The sequence below is a fragment of the Notolabrus celidotus genome, chromosome 14 (assembly GCF_009762535.1).
Source record: "Notolabrus celidotus isolate fNotCel1 chromosome 14, fNotCel1.pri, whole genome shotgun sequence".
Taxonomy (NCBI): Eukaryota; Metazoa; Chordata; class Actinopteri; order Labriformes; family Labridae; genus Notolabrus; species Notolabrus celidotus.
In genome coordinates this window covers 22781342-22804239 of record NC_048285.1, presented here as the reverse complement: position 1 = coordinate 22804239, position 22898 = coordinate 22781342, and the positions used below count along the sequence as shown (strand labels likewise).

At 41.1% G+C, this 22898-nt stretch overlaps 2 protein-coding genes across 4 annotated transcripts in view; both read right to left on the bottom strand.

The window, feature by feature from the left end:
* The window catches only part of arhgap32a (Rho GTPase activating protein 32a), a 30819-nt gene extending 26220 nt beyond the window's left edge, over positions 1-4599 (bottom strand). The window contains exon 1 of the mRNA XM_034701326.1: positions 4133-4599. The gene's annotated coding sequence lies outside the window, so the exon portion shown is untranslated. The remainder of the gene's footprint in view (positions 1-4132) is intronic.
* Positions 4600-7070: 2471 nt separating this feature from the next.
* Positions 7071-22898, bottom strand: part of igsf9ba (immunoglobulin superfamily, member 9Ba) — an 81611-nt gene continuing 65783 nt past the window's right edge. The window contains exons 14-21 of one of the 3 annotated variants that reach the window (XR_004633901.1): positions 20199-20425; positions 19696-19780; positions 19425-19586; positions 18611-18656; positions 15319-16941; positions 13677-13719; positions 11552-11682; positions 7071-11465 (exon numbers count right to left, since the gene is read on the bottom strand). Coding sequence is in view for 2 of the 3 variants with exons in the window: in XM_034701721.1 (XP_034557612.1) it covers positions 11257-11465; positions 11552-11682; positions 15319-16941; positions 17638-17724; positions 18611-18656; positions 19425-19586; positions 19696-19780; positions 20199-20425 (2570 nt within the window). In the remaining variant the exon portion in view is untranslated. Of the gene's footprint in view, positions 11466-11551; positions 11683-13676; positions 13720-15318; positions 16942-17637; positions 17725-18610; positions 18657-19424; positions 19587-19695; positions 19781-20198; positions 20426-22898 lie in introns of all 3 variants that reach the window. The other 2 variants (XM_034701721.1, XM_034701722.1) reach the window with 2 other exon arrangements.

Below are 22898 nucleotides of genomic sequence, written 5' to 3'. Positions count from 1 at the left end.
TGCGTAGAAGTGAGTCACAGCTTCTTCGTCACATGTGAGAGGAGGTAAGAAAGCTGAGGAAAGGAACAGGGAGGATACAACTAAATATGCACACACAGAGATGAAAATAGCTCATATATGGAGAACAGGTGGTGAGAAATTGCAACAACATGAAAAGGTGTCATGCGTTTTGTTTCAGATTGGCTCTAATTAACGTATATTCTGCTTTAAGAAACATGAGCAAACAAAGTAGAGCAAGTGTTGAAGTATGGTTTGAAATTTCTGTGTTTTTCTTAAAATCTCTGTTGGAAGCTTTGTGAAAAAGCCGCAAATACTAGAAAGGGGAGTGAGAGATACAGAATTTCTTACATTTCGAAGCAATGAGTGGGTTCACTGCAGCCTTTCTGCATCTCCCCCTATCCCTCTTCCCAACCCCAACACAGTCCGGACAGATGGCTGTCTAACATGAATCTGGTTCTGCTTGAGGTTTCTGCCTGTTAAAAGGAAGTTTTTCCTCGCCGCTGTAACTTGCTAAATGCTGCAAAGTGCTCTCCTCACGGTGGATTATGATGAGATCAGAATGAGTCTTACTTGTAAAATGGGACTGGATCTTATCCTGTCTTGATGTTGGGTCTTAGTAAATAATACCACACAGAGTTTGACCTAGACCTGATCAGTTTGTTGTGATTTGGCACTATAAATAAAGGTTCATTCATTGATTGATTTATATAATTTCAGGTGAATGTTTTTTTGTGCACATAGATGCTAAATGATGAATCAAAGTTTATTGTTCTCTTTCCTTTAAGCTGTGTTTTAACCACACCGTCAACAGGATGTCATTTGACAATGATAGTGTTTCTGAATTTGACGTTGAACTTCTCGCTGTTGCTGGTTTGGGGAACCTTATAGGGGATCCGCCGTAGCCCCTGAGCATGACGAACCCCCATTAAGAGCCATATGTATAGAAGGAAAGAAAGATATAGAAGGAAAAGGGGTGGGAGGGTCGGAGGACAGGATGCTTTATCTGAGAATGAAAGGAAAGGAGAGGGATGGGTTTGAATTTATAAGAGTGCAAGAAGAAGCAAGGTTGAGTTGTGGTCCTGCTTCTGAAACTTTGCTATATAGCATCCTGTAAAGAAGTAAAGAAGGAGTCTGAGTTTCTGCCTCAAACCAACCCAAGAAGCTGTTCTGCTTTCGGCTAAAGGATTTCTGTTTTTTTTATTAGCAAGTTAAATGTGTGATCTTTGATGGTGAAAAGGGCGTGGTGTCAATACTGCAGCTCCACGAGCCGATCTCTGCTGCACAGACTCTGGCTCCAAAAACATCACCAGTGTTGATTTTAGCTTCACCTTCATACAACAGGAGGAGGTGGTGACACGTAGTCCATCTTTACATACAGTCACTTAGCTCAGCTACAGAGAAATATCTGCTCTTTGCGCTACTATATGCTCCATGTTGATCAGCAACTCTGATGTTTGGTGCTGAGATGGTAGCATACGTCCTGATTTGGAGCTAAGCTAACACCTACCTGTTGTGCCTGAAGACTCTGCAGATGAGAGATTAAAGGAACAGTCAGTTATTTACAGGAAACCAAAACAACTCGCTATAAGAAGCTGTAGACAACAAGGTTTAGATTATGATTCTAACTATGGGGGATCCCTGTCTATTACACTAAGCCTTGTGATCAGTTATCAGTTTTAGATATCAGCTTTGATTGCATCTTAAACAAGTGAAGTTTGAATTTTATCAAATCAGATGAAATAATCCTCCACCCATATGATGCGACAGGACAGTGTTGAAGGGAAAAGTTGCTCTCATGCTCTTCTCTCTCTCCGAGCCCTGGAATGCAGTCAACACCAGCCAGAGACGCAGTGGAGAAGGGCCCACGGTTGCCATGGTAATCTCTCTCCCGTCCATCGTGACTTGATGCTCCTCCAGACTGAGGATGAGGTGGCACGAGGAAGGAAACGAGGCCTGAGATAAAACCTCTGACCAAAACAAGCTTCGACACAACACCACCACCGCCACCATCCTCAACTTCATCATCATCATCATCGCCTCAGGCACATGAAGCGATGACATCATTGCTCCTCCACCTTACAGGATTCAGATTGTAAATCTGCAGCAGCTGCTGCTTTCTCAGTTAGCCACAATGCAGAACATTTTTTTTACTCCATACTGGAGCTTTATCACTCATCTCACTCTTTCAGGGGTGGAGGAGGGGAGGAGGTGGAGTCATTTGACCCCGTAATCTTCTTGAAATCGACCAGAGTGAGATTAACTTTATTTCATCTCACATTGAGTCGCCCTCACAGTTCAATCTTTGTCCTGCAACCTTCAGTTTCACAGTGATCCCAGATGAAGGGCACAAGAGCGGGATGAACAGCAGGGCGATTAAGTTGTACACAACAAAGACCCAAATATTTAATCAACAAGCCGATCTGTCACCTAAGCCTCACTGTTAACTACAGGCCTTTCTGTTTTTAGCACAGACTTACTTCCTCTAAGATGAACAAATGAAGTAGTGAAAATAAAAACACAGGAGGAAATCTTACCAAGTGGGACAAATAACTCTGGCAAATCACTGTAATTCTGGATTGTGTAGCCCTGTCACTTTACTACTGGATAAATACTGCAGGTGCTACAGAACCTTGGTGCTTCAGAGTCCCCCCTTCAGCACTCCAAAACAGCATCCATGCATCCACTTCTACATTTGCACAGCTGGTTTCTGGCTTTATGACACATGTTGAATCCACCATGTGTTCATGTTCTGAGGCTGTGACTGTGCTGTATTATTAGACTGCATTACATAATCTAACAGCAAATATGTACCCTTATTTTGTCCTCAAAAGCTCCTACACACACACACACACACACACACACACACACACAAATACTGTACGCTGCATCCTGCAGTCTTTACAGAAAACTGTAGGGCAGTATACTCAAACAAATTTGGTTTTGGTGCAAAAATAATAGGAATAGTAGTTTTCTAAAAAAAAAACAATAGAATGACATCAAATAACAAATTTGTTGCAGGAAGTATCCAAACGTCACTGTATTCAGCTGATTGACTTATATAATAGAGTACAGAAATGTACTTTGATTTATTCAATGTCAAAATCTTTGATTTGATTTTAAGCAAGTCCCCGATTATTCAACTCAATACAGAAATTGCTTGTATTTTTTTAAATTCGTTGAAGTTTTTCAAATGATTTTAGCATTGAAATAGAAAAATAAAGAGGAAAAAAAATTCAATATTACTCCTTAAAGCCCAAAATATTTATTTGTCTGAAAAAATAAAAAAAATAATAAATCACCAAAAAATGTTTTAGTTTGTCCTGGCTTCACATCATTGTTTTTATATTAACTATTCTGTTGTTTCTGGCATAAGATGATTGGAATTCTTTCCTCTAAAGAAGCACTTCAGTGCTCAATTCATTCTCACACTAGTTGCTCATTCATTTTCTGTCTAATTAACTAAACACTGTAGGTCTCTATAGAACAGCTGACATGTTTTCATGTTTTGTCCCAGCCTCCTCTTGCAAGTAAATAAAAGAATGGAGGCCTTACAGAAAAGGGTTAGTGATGCAATTGATCAGAGCATAGTCTTAAAAAACCCAAGATTTATCAACAGCTATAAATAGCTTCACAAAAGACGCCCTTTTTGCAGGGTTGTTGCACTGTATTGCAAAATAAAATACAGATCTTCCTCATTCTGTGTGCCTACCCACTCTATTCCAACGGTTCCAAGAATACAAGAAGCCCCCAAATCCTCTCGACTGATAAACTCAGATTTGTTTTCATAATCTATGATGCAATCAATCGTACAGTAAAAGACACTCTGAGCTGAGCTGGAAACCATTGGAGGAAAAAAAAGTTTACCATCAAGTGTACTCTGACCTGTTGGGCCTGGCCAGCTTCATGCATAAACACACACCCACACGCACAGACACACACGTACACCCACATACACATACACCCATGCACGGTCTTTTTTCAGCTTCATAGTCGACTGGCTTATCAATTGAAATAATAAACTCTTGGATCAGATATAAGGATGACACCTTCAGGGCAGTGCCAGCAGTTCAAACTGCAGTCTAGTTATATCTACGTGTTTGTTATAGACACACTCCCAGTTCAAACAGCTTACCTGTAACTGCACGTTGTTCCACACTGCTGCCTCCTCTATGCTGCACAGCGCGGAGCTTCTCGACGAGGAAACATGCTGTCAGCATCGCACTGCAGAATCGCTCATCTCGGACACACACACGCACAAACGCAGGCTCCAGTACATCACCTGAGGTAGATGTTTTTTAGGGTATAAACTGTGCTGGGGTGCGACATCGCCGAGGCAGTGTGGGAGTCATCCCGGAGTGCCGCGACTGTCTGACTGACTGCTGAGAATCTGCACTCGCCGCCGGGAGCGCGCACCACTGCTCTGCTCTCGTGCCCGCGCCTGGGATAATTTAACCCCAGGGGTTCCCAGACCTTTTCAATGTCAAGGACCTGAGTATGAAGTAGGCGTGAGAGTACGCATAGTAGAGCCCCTGTTTTATTATATTCCACAACCCAAGAAGCCCCATCTGGCAAATTGTATGGTGTTAGGTAATGCCTGGTACAGAATTACATAACTGTGTAGTGTAGGTGGGGTGGTAACACTGAGAGGAGTGAAATCCAGTGTGCAAATCATTTCATCCTCATATATCATCTTATTTTGAATGTCCACTGAAAGAGATCTACTAGAATTCAGCTCTTGATGTCAGAACCTATGGCACCCATCTTTGGTCCCTGCAAGTGTCAGTTGCATTAGGCAACTGTCACTTAGAGCCCCTATTGCTAATAAAAAAAGGGGGGGTTGTTTTTTCTTACAAGTTTGATTTATAATTTCTGTCCACTTTCGAGAAAACAGGCTACCTTGATTAGCAGTTGTTTCTTCTTAACCCTCCTGTTATATTGTGGGTCAAAGTGACCCTTTTAAAAGTCTATTTCAGGCTATATATGCCTTCCAAACCAGCTAAAGTCAGCATAAAAATCTGGGCAGCATGTGACAGAAGAGGTGTTGTGTTCATTTATCAACATCCCTTCATAAAAACAAAAAAATCTAAATGTAAAATAAAATAAACAAAAATATATGTCATTTAAAACTATTGTATTTACATTTAGGGATTTCCAATGTACATTAAAAAAAAGTTTCAACATTCATTTGAATGAAAAACGAGTGAGTTATCCTCATTGAACCGTTAGTAATGGAGTTCAAAATTAGATTTAAAAAAATGTGTTTTGGGATTTTTTGGGGTTCTGACACACTTGGATAATTGAGTATGCCCCGTGTCAAATTGACCCAGGAACCTTATTGCTGATCCAGAGAAACGAACATAACAGGAGGGTTAAAGAAACAGTTCAACATGTTTGAACAATGCTCTATTGAGTTTTGGTTAGCTCTTTTGAATCTGTTGTAGCCAAACAAAATTGTATAATGTAGCATGACAAGATAAGGAATATGCTAGGCTACACAAGCAAGTCCTCAGGTTAATCATATGTGCTCACCATCATCTCTTAAGCTCACCTGACAAAAATTTCACATCCACTTGGAAACCATAAATAACAATAGCAGCAATAAGCCTCTGTTGGTTGCCTAGTAACCCTACAGTGACGACCCTCTTGAAGATATGGCGCCATGAAGCAACTAGTGGAAGTAAATAAGCACACAACCCTTTTAGAAGCTCAATTTCTCTCTCAAATAGTGGACAGTCTGGAGGAAGAAAAACAAATAGCCTAATAGCATGTTAATTTATCTAAGGAGTTGCTGTTGAGGCCACTGTGTAACTTAGTGGACAAAGATAAGCTAGCTCCCTTATTTGCAGTCTGTGTTAGGCTAAGCTAAATTGGCCTTATATTTAGGAGACATTTTACATAGTGGAGTCCTCATTAAACTCCAGTGAAGGTGAAATAGTGTTCTTGTAATAACATTTTTCAAATGTTAGGTTTTATAGTTGTGGAAAGGTGTGACTAAATATTTCCAATTTTTGGAGGGGAGATTTTGTAGACCAAATTAAACTGGTAAATTATTTGATAGGAGAATTACAATTGAGTTCAAGCCAAAGCTTCAGTCACTGGTAGAGTATTTTTTCAACTTTAAATGGGTGACATAATGAAGGAAAAAACCCACATAGTTAAGTATTTTTTCAAATCTGCAAATGTGGCCCTCTGGTATGTTTGCGACCAACCCTCTTAAAGTTAGTGTGTTTAACCAGAGGATTAACTGCACTTTTCATCTCACTCAGGTGAATGCAAATGGCTGCTCATTTGTTTGTTTCTCAGCCTGCCACGGTGAATTTGAACAAAAGCGCAAAGGTCAGTCTGACAGACCTCATGCTCTTTCATGCTATTTGCTTTCCTTGGTTTGGCTCAGCTGCCGTGCTATTCATTTCTTAACCTTTGTGTAGAGACAGCAGAGCTCAGGTCAAAATATTAATCATTGATTTACATGAACTCATTTAAAGCAGCTTGGGATTTTCCTTGAAAATGCACATACAGATAAGTTTGTCAGATGTAAGGCTAATTCCATGCATAACTGTAGATTTTATAGGGGGGTCGGAAAGGGTGTTGAATACTGGCACTTAAACTCCTAACCTGCTGTCCTAGAATTGAAACACAAAAAGCCCTGACCTGATTAGGCTGCTTCTATCTCCACACTACCTTCCCCTCCCTCTGCCCAACACTTACACCCTGTGTTCAGCACATGAACTACACCCTCCTCCTTACACAGATTAATAAAAGGAACTACAAGAAAAAAATCCACAAGAAAAATAAAACCTCTTTTGATTTTTTTATTATATCAAAATACAAAAATTTGAGAGGAAAATTTTCGTATGGGACTAAGCATTTGAAATGATATGGTGACATGAATACAACACTGCTTTCATATTCTCACAGACATGCCATAGATAGAGCATAGATCATGTGCTAGGCCCATGTCTACGTCATGATGAGCCACCAGGAGTGAGCCTGTGCGTTTTCCCTATAAAGGCTTTTTATGGCGACTGTCACTTTAAATTCCAGCCAGTTGGTAACAGGCTGCGAGTCTGTTTTTTTTTTTTTACATCATAGTTCATTCAGGTTTCTGTTTACTCAATAAAAGAAAGGAGATCCATGGCAGTTGAACATGAAGAGTGAGTAAGACATGATCTCAGACGATACAGAATTCACTGGACAGCAGTGGCAAACGAGAGAAAAGTAATACAAATATTATACATAAGGCTTTGGTACAGCACCATACAGTATGAGTTAATTGCTCACAAAAAAAGTTAAGTGAAGCGTAACACCTGATGTAGTGACAGAACAGAAAGACAAGTCTAAAAAACAACAAATAAAAGAAACATCAGGTTATCATTTTAAAAAAGAGAAAAGTAAAAAATGTTTTTGCTTTGAATTATTTACATATGAACATTAAAGACCATCATGGAGACAAATTATGTACAAAAAAACAGAATAAACAACATATAATACAGAATGTAAACATGTGATGTACAGCACAGAGTTCAGTGGATGACAATGAAATGAAATGTATTAAATTTTCTTCCTTTTTAAGCACTACTTGGTTTGCTTGAGTATGAGCATCAGCTAAAACAGTCAACAATGTAGTGCTTATTGTAGCCTACGATAATAATAATACATTCTAGTTTCTCAGTGCTGGTACACATGAAAAAACAGAGAATATAGAAAATACTACATATTTCTATTTTCCGTCCAATAACAACCAGCTCGGATGTCCATGAATGATTGCTAAATAGGCGTTTTTTTGTTCTTTTTTTGTATTGTCTCTACATGCAAGATTAATACAATAAAAAATCAAATCGGTTTCTAAGTATCATCCTACCAGCACCTAGAGATGCCCTAAAAGCTGTAAGCAGAAAAGTTGTAAATAAAACTGAAACAGAAAAAATAAAAACTGAGCTAACAGTACGTCCAAAGCAGCCCTCTTAAAACACTGTACATGTTTCTGTTGAATATGCAAAAAAGAGCCCGGAAGACAACATCCATTCGTAAAAACCCATGTGGAGGATAAATGAGCCTTCCCAATCAATACCTTTCAACCAGGAGAATCAGCAGTAATAAATACAAATGTGGTCTGATGACTACTCATGGCTATACTGTACAGTACTAGTAGGAAATCTACTGTCTAAAAACAGTGGAGAGATGGTGTGAGACGGTTTTTCGCCTCCCTGCAGTAGTGTGCTTGAAAAACAGTGCTGTTAACCAAAGATGGTAGACCTACGGAAAGTGTGGAGATAATTTCCCCTTCTCATGACCTGACAATGCTCTCAGATTCCCTCCCATGTGTCCTGTGGCGTGTACTAATCTAAATCAGGTTATGTTTCTCCTTTTTAGGCTGGGTTAATATTCTCAATACCATCACAGATATACTTTAGAGAGGGTACCTTGGAAGCACAGACAGACATTGCAAACACACTATAGAAAACAGGTCATCTTTGAGTTCATTTGAATGTCACAAAATCTCTATTATTTGAGGTTATACTACTATTTTCCAGTATTGTCTATCACTGTCATCACACCATGATACTGTTATAATAAGGACCGATAGTGTCTACCAGAGCTAGTTTAGTTGCTCAAACACACAGGGCCCAAAAGAGTTGCTTTCGGAAACAGAAAAAAACAAAAATCTTTAGACCTCTAATCTACAGCACCACAGAGTTAAACATAGCACCAAGTCGTAATGTTCAAAGCAACTATGCCCTATCACACTTTTCTGTATCAAACTAATGTAAACACAATTTCCTCCACAGCACGTTTTGTACATGACTATAGCATGTCTGTGACTCTTAGAAAAACATTTCCCTCAGTTTTATTTGCTCTGGACTCCTGAAGGCGACAGATCTGGAGTGAATCTACATGTGTGCTCATGAATGGGCAGATACATTATCACTTTGTTCCAGGAATATTATTATAGAGGGCAACACAGTTCTGCTTCTAAAGCTTTTTCCAATGGGCATTCACGTACTATACATCAGAGAAAATACTACTTAACTTGTGCAGCCAGCGGGCTATGGCAATAATACATCATACGGTGCTAACATTAAGGTTTCTTTTCTTCTCGAATAAAATAATGTCTGCTAAAATATGACAAATGAGGCACCTTAAAATGTTTTAGAAACATTATCCACTTAAAGCCGTACTGTAAGCAAATACTTTTATATATAATCTAATTTCTTTTTCCTTGGGATCCCTCCCATCTTTTCATACATCTTCTTACAAGACATTGTTCCTGTAAAACATGGTTTGATTTATCTTTACAAATACAATACATACCATGTACAGTACATAACAAATATAGATTTTTTTCCCCTAATATCTTACTGTACATGAAACCAATTTGTTAAAGTATATGCACCTTGGCGCTCACTTTTCAGGCAATCATCACGTTCTCACTTGTCAAAAGAGATTTCATTAAGCAGACATTGAGTCGATTCATTCATGTGGATATTTGTCGGAGAACATCTGATTTGTTGGTAGCAGATAGAAACATATTTGGTGTGTTTTTGAACTGGTTTTGGCCTTTCAAAAGAAACCTAGATTGTTGTAGCCGTTTGAACAGAAGGAGCTTGAGTTAGTTATTACAGGGAAGTGAAGAAGTTTTTAGAATTTTTGTGCCAACTGCTTGTCTCACCGATCGCAGCTGCACTTCAAACATTGTAATGGGTCATTCAATGTACTGTGACATCGGGACATTCATTTCCTGTACAGCAAAACATACATTCATTATCGGTTAGTGTTGAAAAATTAACAAACATACAGAGAAGTAGCTAGCAAGTAATATACAGTTGTTAAAGATAAACAGTCAGGGTGGCCATTGTTTGAAGATTTTCCATTGCTTTAAATAGCTTTATGAAGCAATCACATTCTCATTTAGACATTTTTTGCTAAACATTAACATAGTGTCTGAACATGTACAGCACTTCTGTACTTTTCCACTTGATTATTTGCCTTCTTTGAGTCTGGACTTTTTTTCTTATTCGTATGGGTATTCTGATTCCTTCCTAGTACTTTGATATACACAGTTGAAGCAGTTACCCATTTAAAGAATACATTATGTAAAAAAAATTAAAAAAAATAAATCAAAGAAATTAAGTAATGCATCCTCTGTAGAATTACCTCTCATGGATCCTTGGCAGAGAAAGTAAAAACACACATAGTATCAGAATCCCTCACTCCCCCGTAGACAAACATGAGAAGGCGAAGGAAAAAGGCAGTTTATGTTAGAAAAAACAAGAGAGAAAAGGCAAAAAAAGGCACCTCGAGACGTGCCACATTTCACAAATGATTCCTTAATGATGAAATACAAACTACAGTACACTTCACAATTCATCACCCTGTTCTTCTAAATCCGACAAGTCCAACCTCTGGTGAGTGAGTGAGTCTCAAATATTTTCTCATGAAGGCTATGATCTGTAAAATAACATGTTGCTTTGACGATGAGTGTAAACACACCGAGCCGTCTAGCACTAAAATTAAGACAGTCCTCTAGTGGATGGTGTAGGGTCATGATTCAAAACAAACACAAAATGCCAGCTATCACTGATAATTAAAAAAAAGCTTCTAAATTAGGTAAAGTTAGGCCATATTATCTGTCTGAATGAGCGTTTGTGTGTGTGATATAAACCTTTTTAACCATACGTTTCATATGTAAAAAGGTCAAGTACGTACAGTATACCACAAGAATTACAGCAACTCTGCGTTTACTCTGAGGTATATTTTGTGGTAAGAACCCTGTGTTTAAATACTGACACTAGTTGTATTGTAGGAAAGGTAGACTCATGTCCCTGTCTGAGGACGCACCAGGCTTCACAGTACACTGTATCACTGAAAAACCTAAAGATATGGACCCCTCAATGACCAGTGAGTGAAAAATCTTCAACGTGTTGTGACATACTCAACCAACACATTTTTATTACTGTAGGAGGAAGCTTAATTCCCTTGTTTTACTAGTTATATACATTATATATGTTCATTTTCAAGTCAAATTCCTCAGAGACAAGTAGTGGTAACAACTACGAAAAGCCATTGCTCTTGTCTTCAAATAAGATCTCCAACCTCCCGGATAATCAGCTGGATGTTTCCTCCGCTCCTAAAATGATGAAGAACTTTTTAGTGATTATAAGAAATGTATTTGCTTGGAGCAAGGAGCGCTGAGGTTAGGTTTTTCTAATCAGGGGAGGTCGGTTTAGTCGAGTCCAATGGCTTGGTGGGCACAGGTCAGCGTAGAGTCCCATAATTTGGACCCTCAGAGTCTGCACTGGCCAGAATGCCTGTCTGGTCCTCCTCGGACTTCCTGCGGTGCAGTAAGGAGGTCAAATAGTGATAGGGGTTCTTCTTCTTTTGCTTTTTCCTCTTTCTCTGGAGGCCAAGATCCTCTCCCTCTTGGGGTGTCTGAGATTGCTGCTGGGTCTGAGAGGGACACACACCTGAAAGGGAAAAGCACAGGAGTAACACAACACCCACTTCTGTTTATATTTATGCCATGTACCTTTGCCTCTATATTCGGACAAACCTGTTCTCCTTGCGGAGGTTGCGTTGTTATTGTTGTTGGTGGCCACGCCCTTGGCTTTAGTAATACAGTGGTGTAGCAGTGCTGGTAAGCTCTCAGACCCGGCAGGATCACTAGACGCACCTAGAGGTTCCCTGGGAAGAGCAGAGACAGCACAGCATACATTGTTCTGTGTTAATCCAACAGTCTTGTTTGGTCTCATATCAGATGTCAAGAAGACAGAATGGCGCTTTGCATTTCTATCTCCAGTAGACACTAGCTTATGACATTATGAGCTTTTGCACATCTACTGATAGCCCTTTCTCTATGATGATGAATTCCACTTTCTATCTGCGTTGATGGATGATAAAAGTTAGACACACAGAAAGAGCGGAAGAAAGAGAAAAGAAAGACAGAATAGTAGATATAAGATGGCAGTGGATTGGGTGAATTTATTGGCTAATACGAGCCCTCTCAAACAATCATTACATTAAAGACCCAGTCCATTGCTAGGAATTATGCAAATACAAATGAAATATACTCTTGAAATATACTCTTGAGGGTAAAGTGTCATTCACATCACATACTTCTCTAAATGTAGGTCCCATAATCAGAATTTAAAACCAGGAGCACATGAAGTTTTGGAAACAGTTTCAAATGGGAAAAAAAAAGTTTCAGTTGATGTGAATAATTGAAACGTGAGCTCCGGTTGGTTTGGGTCTTTAAAAAGTGACTGCTTCAGATGAATGGGCATTCTCGCTCTATTTGCTGTATAAAACTCATAAAATGAAAATAATTTCTGGAACTGTGAAATTATTGTTCCTATAGGCGTTAAAACATATTCTTTTTAGTTCTTCCAATACCACTACTTTCAGATACAACCATGTGTGTGTGTGTGTGTGTGTGTACTAATATGTGAAGTATGTGTGAAGTAAGTAGTAAATGGACCTTGAGGAACTATTTTCATTTCACGAGTGATACATGCTACGGTCAATGAAAAATAATCAATGATCAGTCAGTAAAAAATATAATCACATCAAATTGAGGTTACTTCACGGTCATATTATGCAGTCGAGTAGTTTTACCTCATATCAAATACTCTGGTTTTCTTGTCCATCTCCAATAGAGAGATGCATTTAAGTAAAATTCAATCCACAGAACCTCAAAAACTCTTAGCATTAACATTCAGGTTTATGAGGCTCAATTTTGGCTCAATGGCGTCCAAAGAATTGAAATCGAACTGCGTCAAAACCCAACTTAATGCTTCATTAAGTCAGGTTGTTGAGCCAAACATGTATCTTTTCAAAAAGGCATAGAAACACAAAGCTTTAGAGATGCTGTCCATCACTTGTCACTGTGGAGAGAGAGATTGAGAGCCATTAGCAGAGGGGGGAGACAAAGGTAAGAATTCCTGAACAGATAGAGAATATTTCCATCATCACATTAACTGTGGGCAGAGGCCACAGCATGTTAAATACATTTCCATTGACATAAACACTGTACAGCACACTTTCATAAACATGAACACTGCGTACAGAGGCTTCACCATGCTGACGGGAGGAGATGGCAGGAAGAGGAAATGGCCGTTAAAGAACAAGTCACATGACAGGAAGAGGAAATGGCCATTAAAAACAGTCACATGACAGAGAAACGAAAGCACTTAGGACAACAAATGTGACAAAGAATTTAGTTTGAGAATTGTTGTTATTTGTTTGGTCATAGAGAGAAGTTTAGAGAATGCATGCATGGCATTTTGCACATGGAACAAAACTTTAAAGGGGAATACTCCAGTCTATCATTCATGTGCATCCTCTATTGATTCAAGGCTTTTTTTAGTTGTTTTCTTTTTTTTGGTGCAGGGAAACATATCTGTTCAAACAATCAAAAGACAAAAATGCTTCTCCACAGTCCAAAACCACTCCTCCTGCTTGCTCACAAGCCTAATTACTGCAGCCTACACCACAGCAGGCTTACTGTGCCGTGAATGTGTATTGACAAATGTGTCCTGCAGTCATTATTACCATTAGTCGTACTTCACTTGAATCCAGCACAGAGGCACAACCCAAAGCGATTCCCCTTTAAAGGAGAGAGTGATTAGAGCCCTCCCCCTGCTGACCCCTCCCCTCTCAGACATGGGTCCGACCCTTACCTATTGCGGCGTAGGGGACCGGGTCACAACGCTGCCCAGATAGCTGAGATCAATCAAAAACAAATCACGTAAGACCCTTACCCTCTATAAAGCAGCAGCCCTATAAGCTACCTTCCCTTAAAGGCCAGTGATAGTGCAGGAGCAAGTCTCTGCTTCGTGGCTCTAGCCACTGTGTGATTGTAGCTTCTAGGGTTGTGAGGTGGGTGTGAGGGGGCGCAGGAAGTGTACAGCAAAAAAATGCCAAGGGGTACAAAACTTTCTAAGTCTCAGCTATGTTTTCATGTGGGTGTAAAGCATGAATATATCTGTTATATCTGATAATCTGTAGGGGGGGGACGTATTTATGAGAGTGTTGAATGTCATGTTGAACGTTCCTATAATGAGCTTTATTTGAGGTTTCCTTCATGAACTGACTTAAAATACTGTTTAACAGGAATGTATTATTAATGTTTAATAAATCAGTAACAAACAACTCATAATACTCTTAAAAGGTATCATGACTTATTCTTAGTTGCCAGGGCAAGGCTTGCCTTTATCCTCTGTTGGTATGGGTAAACGATTTTCTTACATCTTCATTGCTTGTTTGCCTGAGCGAATGGCTGTAAGGATAAGCTTCTGATGAAATCTATGAAATAAGATGCCTTTTTGGTAGAACCCTTGTACAATCAGCTCTTTTTATCTTGATGGCAATAAGAAAAACATGTAAGGTGTGTACTGTTGGCAACACAGTTTTTAGCCCTCTTGAACTCTTCTCTGTAGAAAGTCTACTTGAGGCTCCTTATGGACTAAATGATAGTCAACACATGATTGGGATTAAATGCAAGTGGGCTTAGTTGCAAATAGATTGCACCATCTGGGTGGAGAATAGCCCAATTGGGATCCTCCAAAGCCATGGTGACTGTCTGAATGTTCTCCCCATTACTTTATTTGCGACTTGACAGGTACATCTGTTTTCCAACCTGGCAACCAATGTTTTATTTCTAGCAGTGGCTTAATGGTTACCACCAAATGCAATACAACACTAGGCTGAACCCTCTTTCTGAGAATGTAACAGAACAATTGTTGAGCATGAAAATAACTTGTGATGATAACTAAGTGATTCACAAATTGTGTTTCCGCTTAGATACTTAATTGAATAGTAAATCAGATCAAATTTGAATATATCCAGCTGTGAAATGTTAATTATCCAGTTCAAACTTTCAGTGTTCAAAGTTAAAGACATACGAAACATCACAGCTTTAAAAACAGTAAACCTGGGGTTTCTGGAACTTACAGAGTAACTTTTCATCTATATGTTCATGATGTTCATTTTTAGAGTTAACTTAAATTTTTGTTATGATCATGTAATTTCATAAGACTAAATATGAGCTATCAAATGAAAGACAATAAAACATTATTGAATTGGGCTTTCACATGCTTCAGTTAACTGTCACTTCTATGAATTGATACAATGTGTGCTAAATGCTATTACATGCCCTCTGCATATTAAAGTACAATATGCATCTTATTAATGTCTAAATGGAGACATCAAAGTAAAACTGTGGATAAATACTGAGGATATTTGAAATAGAGAGCAGACGAGGAGACAAGTCTCCCCTTTAAATAAACATGTGACTATTCTCTACTGGAGTGGATCACCTACCCTGAGGCTGATATCTGACGCTGAGAGGGCTCTGAGGGCAGCATCTCCTCCTCTGTCCTTCTCTGGGATGGCCTCTGCCCGAACACATCCCTGCCCTCCAGAGGGGGAGAGGGGGACTGCGAGGGGTAACTGGCTGCAGTGGAGGCATACGACATGTGGGCGTGGTAACTGGGGCTGGGTTGCCTGCCGCACTGACTCTGAGTGGGTGAGGCGCTCAGGGAGGACCTCCGGGAGAAACTGACAGTGGCCGAGGGCTGAAGGGTGATTTCCGGCATCTCCAGAGACCGAGAGGTGCGGAGGATGCCAGGGCGTGGAGGGGGCCGCACTAGAATATCCGGGGATCCCGGCTGGGTGCTAAGGGGGCTTTGGGAGAGCGGAGAGAGACGGGAGGGCTGGAGAACTAGCGGGGGGAGGCTGGGGTCTGCCCGGCGCCCTGCCCTCGGGCTGAGCCAGGACTGAGGGCTACTACTGGGGGCTGTGCTTGGGCTCCCTGTACGGGCTGCCGGGTCAGGGTAAGGCAACACTGGTACACCCACACCGTGGGCCGTGTGTCTGAGCTGGCCGAGACTTTGGGCCTGTTGCATAGCTAAACGCCTAACCGGAGGCCCCAGGGGCCTGTCTCTGCCGGGGGGAGCCACAGGAACCTCCAGCTGCAGGAGTCCAGGGCTGGTTGGATCCTGTAGGGAGGGGAAGTGTAGACGGCTGGGAGGAAGAGTGTGAGGAGGGTATGGGGGTGGGTCAGGGAGGTCCTGGGGATGATGTAAGGGATGGTGTGGTGGGTATATGAACCGTGGACCCTCTAGGCCCAGGAAGGGTAGCTCATGAGGCTGCCAGCTTTCAGGTGAGCGAGGAGGGCTGTGTGTGTGAGATAGAGAATGGCCTGAGGCGGTGTACTGATGGAGCTCCATCTCTCCGCTCTCCTCAGGGATGGAGGGGTAACCAAAAGGCCCCTCGGCGGTGCCTGGGGGGGAGGACAGAGCGGAGCTACGCGGGCTGATGTCAGGCATGTAGAATGGTGGTGGAATCCCTGATTCACCGCGGCTGCCTAAGTACCCATAGAATGGGCCCTGGGGAAAGCCCCTGTAGCGGGAGGCGGGGGCCTGCCCTGAGGCGTGAAGTGCACTGCCCTCTGCAAAGCTCATACCTTCCATGGCCCTGTGTAGGCGGGGGCTGTAGGTAGGGGGCTGCGTTGACTCCAGGCTGGAGGACGTTGGGGAGAGCTGGGGCCGCAGCGTGGGCATGATGGGCGGCAGAGGCCCAGGATCAAAATCATTCTCCTCATCAGACTGCCGGAACTCAGGGTACATGTCGGACTCCTCTGCGAAGGGAAAGCCCTGGATGCGGCGGTGCGGCGGGCTGATATCCATGACGAAGCGACCATCAGGGCCACGACTTATCAGCTCAATCGGTGTGGTGACCTCGGCCTCGTGCTTGGACACGCTGTATTTCTTGCTGGCTATGGCACGCTTGGTTTTCTTGTAGAAGGAGAGCTCTTTGTCTCTTTCTCTTAGTGGGCTGGGCAGCTTCCTGACGTATAGGCCTGGGCCGTGTGAACCATCTGAAGAAAGGGAGCGGGGGCGAGACGGAGGGGAGCTCTCTGGACTTATCTTCCCCGAAGATAACCTTATAAAAAATGCAGACACAAGACACAAGCTTAATTCAACATGAAACTGATGAAACCCATACCAAAAGAGGGAAAAAGAATAATAATGAAAAAAACAAATTAGATGCTATAAAATAAAAGACATGGATGCAACTAACCAAACAGATAGACAATACAAAGCCAAAACACTCTATCAAGGCAGCCATAATGAACTACATTATGACAGTGAGCAGTTTAGAGCAGTGAAGGCTTCCTGATAGCACAGCAGCTAATGAACCAAGCCAGAATGACAGGATGAGTGGAGAACCAACGACACAACCATGACAACCATATCACAGATCTACTGAAACTACATCTTCTTGAGCAGACGCGAGACCAATTTCCATATGCTGCACCAAATGGTGATGTGAAGAAAGCAGATGACATCTAACCAGGCCTCATTTGCCCACACCAGGAGCAGCATAGTAGACACTTACTCAGTCCCTGAATGCATCAGGTAACACACATTATAGAGTGCATATCCACAGTACTGAACCTTACATGCAGCTGAGCTAATGCACTTAAGTCCCTGCATGGTGTGTGAGAGTCTGTGCATGCAAATAGGCTTCACTACAGCAAATAATCGTCAGTTGATCATTTCTATGCAATGCATTAACCATGCAGCCAAGCCAGTGCAGTGCAGCACGCTCTGTATTTGGGTGCAGGCAGGCACTCACAGGGGGCTGGCGGGCGGGGGCAAGAAACTGCTCCTGGCAGGCTCGTCCCAGCAGGGCTCTACCCCTGGCAAGGGGGTGAGAGGAGGCCTGCGATGGGAGACAAATGACATGGGCCTGGTTCATATTTGACTATGCCACTAACAGGAAGGACTGAGAGTATAACTTCCTGATCTATGGGGACCTTTTCATACCAATAAAAAAATCTTATACTGAGGATTTACTTTCAGCGTCAGGCAACTAATTACTCTAGAATGGGATTTACACATATTACTGTCACAAATGATTTTCTTTGACATTGTAATGCAATCATACATGTAGACAAGATTTACAGACAGACAGACAAATACACACATGTAGCAGATAGAGTACATTTAATGTGCAGCTAAACAAAAATGAGCTTTTTTTAAACATTGAGACTCATGCAGAAAGCACACAGCGTTTGAGGTTAAAGAGTACAGATGGATCAAAAATCAATACACATACTGCAGCTTGGGCACTCCTGGTAATGTGCTTAAAATGCTGACTCGGCTTCTTTGAACTTTGCTTTATTTGCCTGTGATCCGCTAGAGGCTGCTACTGAACATGTTCCTCTACACCTTGAAACATGAAATCAGTGACATTTTCGAACATTGAATTGCCCTTTTGTTCTTCTCTATGCTTATTTGCTGTGTACATTTTGATCTATGTACCGTGTTTTTACATATTACCTCTTGTCCAAATGCACTAAAGAAAGCGTACTGTGGTTGTGGGCTTTTACCGGGTCTTCTAATAAGGCTTTAAAAACACATGGTTTCCAGTTTCCAGTTGCTTCCAAATAATGTAACTGTTTGTAGTTTTATTGCTAGGTATTGTTGAAATGTGTGTCTGTCATTTAAAAACATGCATAGAGTAAATATGTATAAGGTATATAAAACATGCACAGTAGCAGCCCCCTCTGGCAGACTGCAGAGGCTCCGGCGTTGACTTTACTTACGGTGACTCAATGCTTTTCCTGAAGTGTGTCACCGACAAGGGAGGATCTGAGAGGACAAACACATTGAAATTAAGCATTTATTCTCTGTTGAATACCATGAAAAGAAGTCAGACTCATAGACGGATTATGAGTCTACAGGCCCCAATAGACATGTATAATCTCCCCCAAGCATCCAACATCAAAGACTGGAGAGAAACAAAACTACTAATAATTGTGTTGTATTTTCACTACAGGCCCGTCTGTGTTTATTTTGCACCACTTTGAAGGGTTTTTATTTTGTCTCTTTGATCATTTGTATCTCTTTGTATTTGATTTGTGACAATTTGTTGTCGTTTTGCATCTCCTTGTAGTCGTTTTCTGTCTCTTTGCTGTAATGTTGTGGATCTTCTGTATTTTTTGTAACTTTGTAGTCAGTGTACTTCTCAATGTTCTTGTCTTCTCAGCCATCCATTACCCTTGTGTGGTCATCATGTATGTATTTGTAGTTGTTTCATGTGTCTTTGTTGTTGTTCTACATGGACTTACAGTTGGTTTTTAATCACATAGCAGATATTTTCAACTCCGTATGGTTATTTTGTGTCTGCTGTTTTATCTTTGTTGGACTTTTGAATCCATTTAAAGTTGTTTTTTTAACATGTCTTTGTAGTTGTTTGGTTCCTCTTTGTTGTCATTTTGCAGTTCTTTATTTCAAATGTTATTCTGTCGATTAAAATGTACATCAAACAGAGGAACTGGTGCCTTGATTCCCTTTAGTAATCCATTCATGGTCAGACATGTACCGTGTTTGTCACATGTAAATAAGGCAGAGACAAACCTGGTTTACGTTTGAGTTTGCGCCGGTGTTGCTTGTTGACAAAGCAAGCTGCCAGGGTGCTGAACAGTACTGCTGCTGCCAGAAAGCAGATAGTTGCCACAACACCGGCAACCACAGGCCGTGCCAGCCCCTCGTCAGGCAACTCTGCAGGGGGGAAGGGATCTGATGAGGCAGAGAGGTGGGTAAAAAGGAATTAATATTTACAGAAAATTACAAATGTATTTATAAATGTTTAAACATGATGTGTGTAATGTTTGTGGAGGAAACTAACCAGTGCTGGACACTCCCACCACGTTGCTGCTCTCGCTGATAAGGTCGTCCATGACGGCCATCACCCGGAACTCATACCAGGACTCCTGAGGAGACAAAGAGAAATCACCCTTCTTTTCACCTTGTCATAAATGGTCTCACTGTCTTACTGTGTATCTGGATAAAATCCCTTTGTGACAGTTAAAGACATTTTTCTCACGTGATCATGATATATTTGACAGGTTTCATACTTAATATTGTTTGCAACATAACAAGAGAACTTTATTTTTTTGTTTTGTACTGCAAACTAGCTTTATGTAACTCTGAAACATGTATTTGCTTTAGCTAAATTCTTATAGAAATGCATGGACATGAAAAAAGGCTGACAATACCAAACACATTTATAAGATGATGGTCATTACCCCACAAAAACATTTGATACAACAAATATGTGCATCCCCTGGTTGCGTTAAAAGGATCCTGATATTTAACTTTATTCAACTGAATAACTCTCCTGGGACTGACCTGGACGAGGTCTCTAGCTATGAGCTCAGTCTCTGTGGACGGGATCAGGTCATCCAGAACCTCCCATCTCTCCCCGAGGCGAAACTCCATGATGTATCTGTCGATGGGTGAAGAGTGGTTGGCTGGAGGGAGCCATGTGAGGAGAACACCGTGCTGCGTGCGATTTGCTGTGAGGCACCGTGGTGGAGTAAGAAGCACCAGTGGTTCTGGGGTACCCAGAGGGGAGCCTGTAACGACCAGTAACACAGAAAAAGTTAGCCAAAGGGAGGCTTACTCAGACATGACCCAGTTGAAAGAACATTTGAAATGTCCTTTTGTAGGGAGATAATCTGAAAACCAAACTGTGGTTCATAAAACTTAGTCCACAGCCACATTGGCATCAAGCTGAATAGAAAACGCAGCATGCTACATGCTAGCCACATACAATCACCACTGTCATCCAGCAGTTAAGCATGCTAACATTTGCTAACCAGCACTGATCACAAAGTATACCTTGGCATAAGAATGTCAAAAGTAGAAGGAATCACCAAAATGATTAAAGTTAATTCAGATGGTAACATGATTTACAAAGTGGCATGACAATCAAGAAGTTTTTATGAGAAGTAGAAAAGTTCTTAAAAGGTTCTAAATAAATTATAACATCAACCAAGTCATTAAAATGTATCATCTGGTAAATTCTGTCAGTCTGATCTGTGCTTGTTTAGAGTCAGAGGATCACACACAGGTCAATCGTTTGTGGATGATCAATATTTTACAGAAATCTATCCAACTGCTGTTGAGATATTTCTTCTCTGTGTATAAGTGGTGAGCTGACTGACTCAAGGACCAAAACCACCCTACCTAGAGCGGTGAAGCTAGCGTAGATAAAAAAACGACTAGGGTCAGTGGGTTTTACAAACTGAGCTGAGTGTAACAGAAATGTTTGGTAGCCTTTATGTGTTACATAAATGGTGCATGGGGTCACTCGGCTGGAAATATGTTGTTCGCATAGACTGTATAAAATATGGACGTAGTATCTGTGACGTCACCCATCTGTTCCTGAGAGCTGTTTTGAAGCAAATCGACGGCAGCAGCCATATTGGTAATGCAGAACTCAACTAGGCAGAGTGTGACGTAGTGTGAGCCTCTTAGCCAATGGCTGTGTGTTCCCGACCGGGAGTCACGTCAGTCATGTCCTTATTTGGGCAAAACTCGTAATCTTAATATCTTCTTAACCATCACGTTAGAAAAAAATTCACCCCCCGTACAGTGTGTGCCATTAGAGAGATTAGCGTTGTAGGGCCAAGCCGTTTTTTGAACCAGGCTGTAAACATGTTTATTAATGCTGCAAAGATCGTCTTTTTCCCATTCATATCTATATGGTTTCCGGTGTTTCTGCAGCCAGCCTCAAGCGGATTTTCGATGTATTGCAGTTTATAACACTTCCGCATTGGCTTCATCATTTGAGACCGGAGTTTGACGCTTGGTTGTTCGTCCTGATAGGAGAGTGGTGTAGCTCCCTGAATCTAAACCCTCACAGGGACTTAACCTGACCTCAAAGTGAGGACTAAGAGATGTTCCTCTATACTGGCTTCTACGTACAATATCAACTGTCTAAACAGAGCGTCAAATCATGTTATTATCATTGATCATGTTCAACCATAATCATCTTATTTCTGGAAATCTTAAAATAATTCATAGTAGAAAAGTAAGCTTTGAGACATGTCATACTTAATTACCAACAAATAAAAAAACACAAAAAAGAAAAGAAAGATTGCTCATGTTCATAAATATTTGCCCAAAAGAAAAATGTGAGGCTGGAGAGGTCTAAATCCAATCTATAAACTGCTTATCACTGGAATGAAACACAGCAACAATGATACAGTGGTTTTGTCTGGGACAAAACATGAGACACCAACAGCGACCTTGTGATCTCCCTTTCTGACCTAGCATGATTCTTACACACATACAAACAATATCTGACAAAGCGAGGGACTATATGTACATGAAAGGAAACATAACTGAAACACCTTATAATCCAGGGCGTTTCTTGTGTTGTCTGTTATTTGAGTGTGTGAATTAGGTCACAAATGTGCAAGCCTCATTTAACCTTTGTTGAATGAAGATAGGCTTTTGTTAGCAATGACAAGCAGATTGTGTGTTTGCACTGTGTACAACAAAGCCAGTACTGTGAGGAAATTCACCAAACATTTTACATTATTTCCTAAAAACACAAATTCTTAAACTGGATCAAAGTAATTTCAGAACAAAAGGCATACCAGCTTGGTGTTTGATCTGAAAACATGTCCCTGATTGCAATGATTTCCAGGTTTAAAGAAATGTTAACTTTTCACATGATGTCACAGCTAGACTACATGGGTGACTCCACACATAGAGGACTCTGGGTGTGCCTGCCTTGACCAGTGCATGCTTCTATTCAACACCTTCACCTCTTCGTCCTCCCCACTCTATGGTGAAAATTCTATCCATGCACTTTTCTCCCTACATGCCTTTCTTTTTTGCTGAGACGTTGATTTTAAATATCATACACCTTTAATTCGGTTGCGGTTCAGGCAGCTGCACACAGAGACTTGGCTGAATTGGCAGCGTGCCCTTGAGGCATGAGGTGGATTAAAACACGCAAGAATCTTAAATATGTAAATCTGCTTCACATCAAAGACGCACAATCAAGACAGAATTTGGGAACAGCAGCTACATACT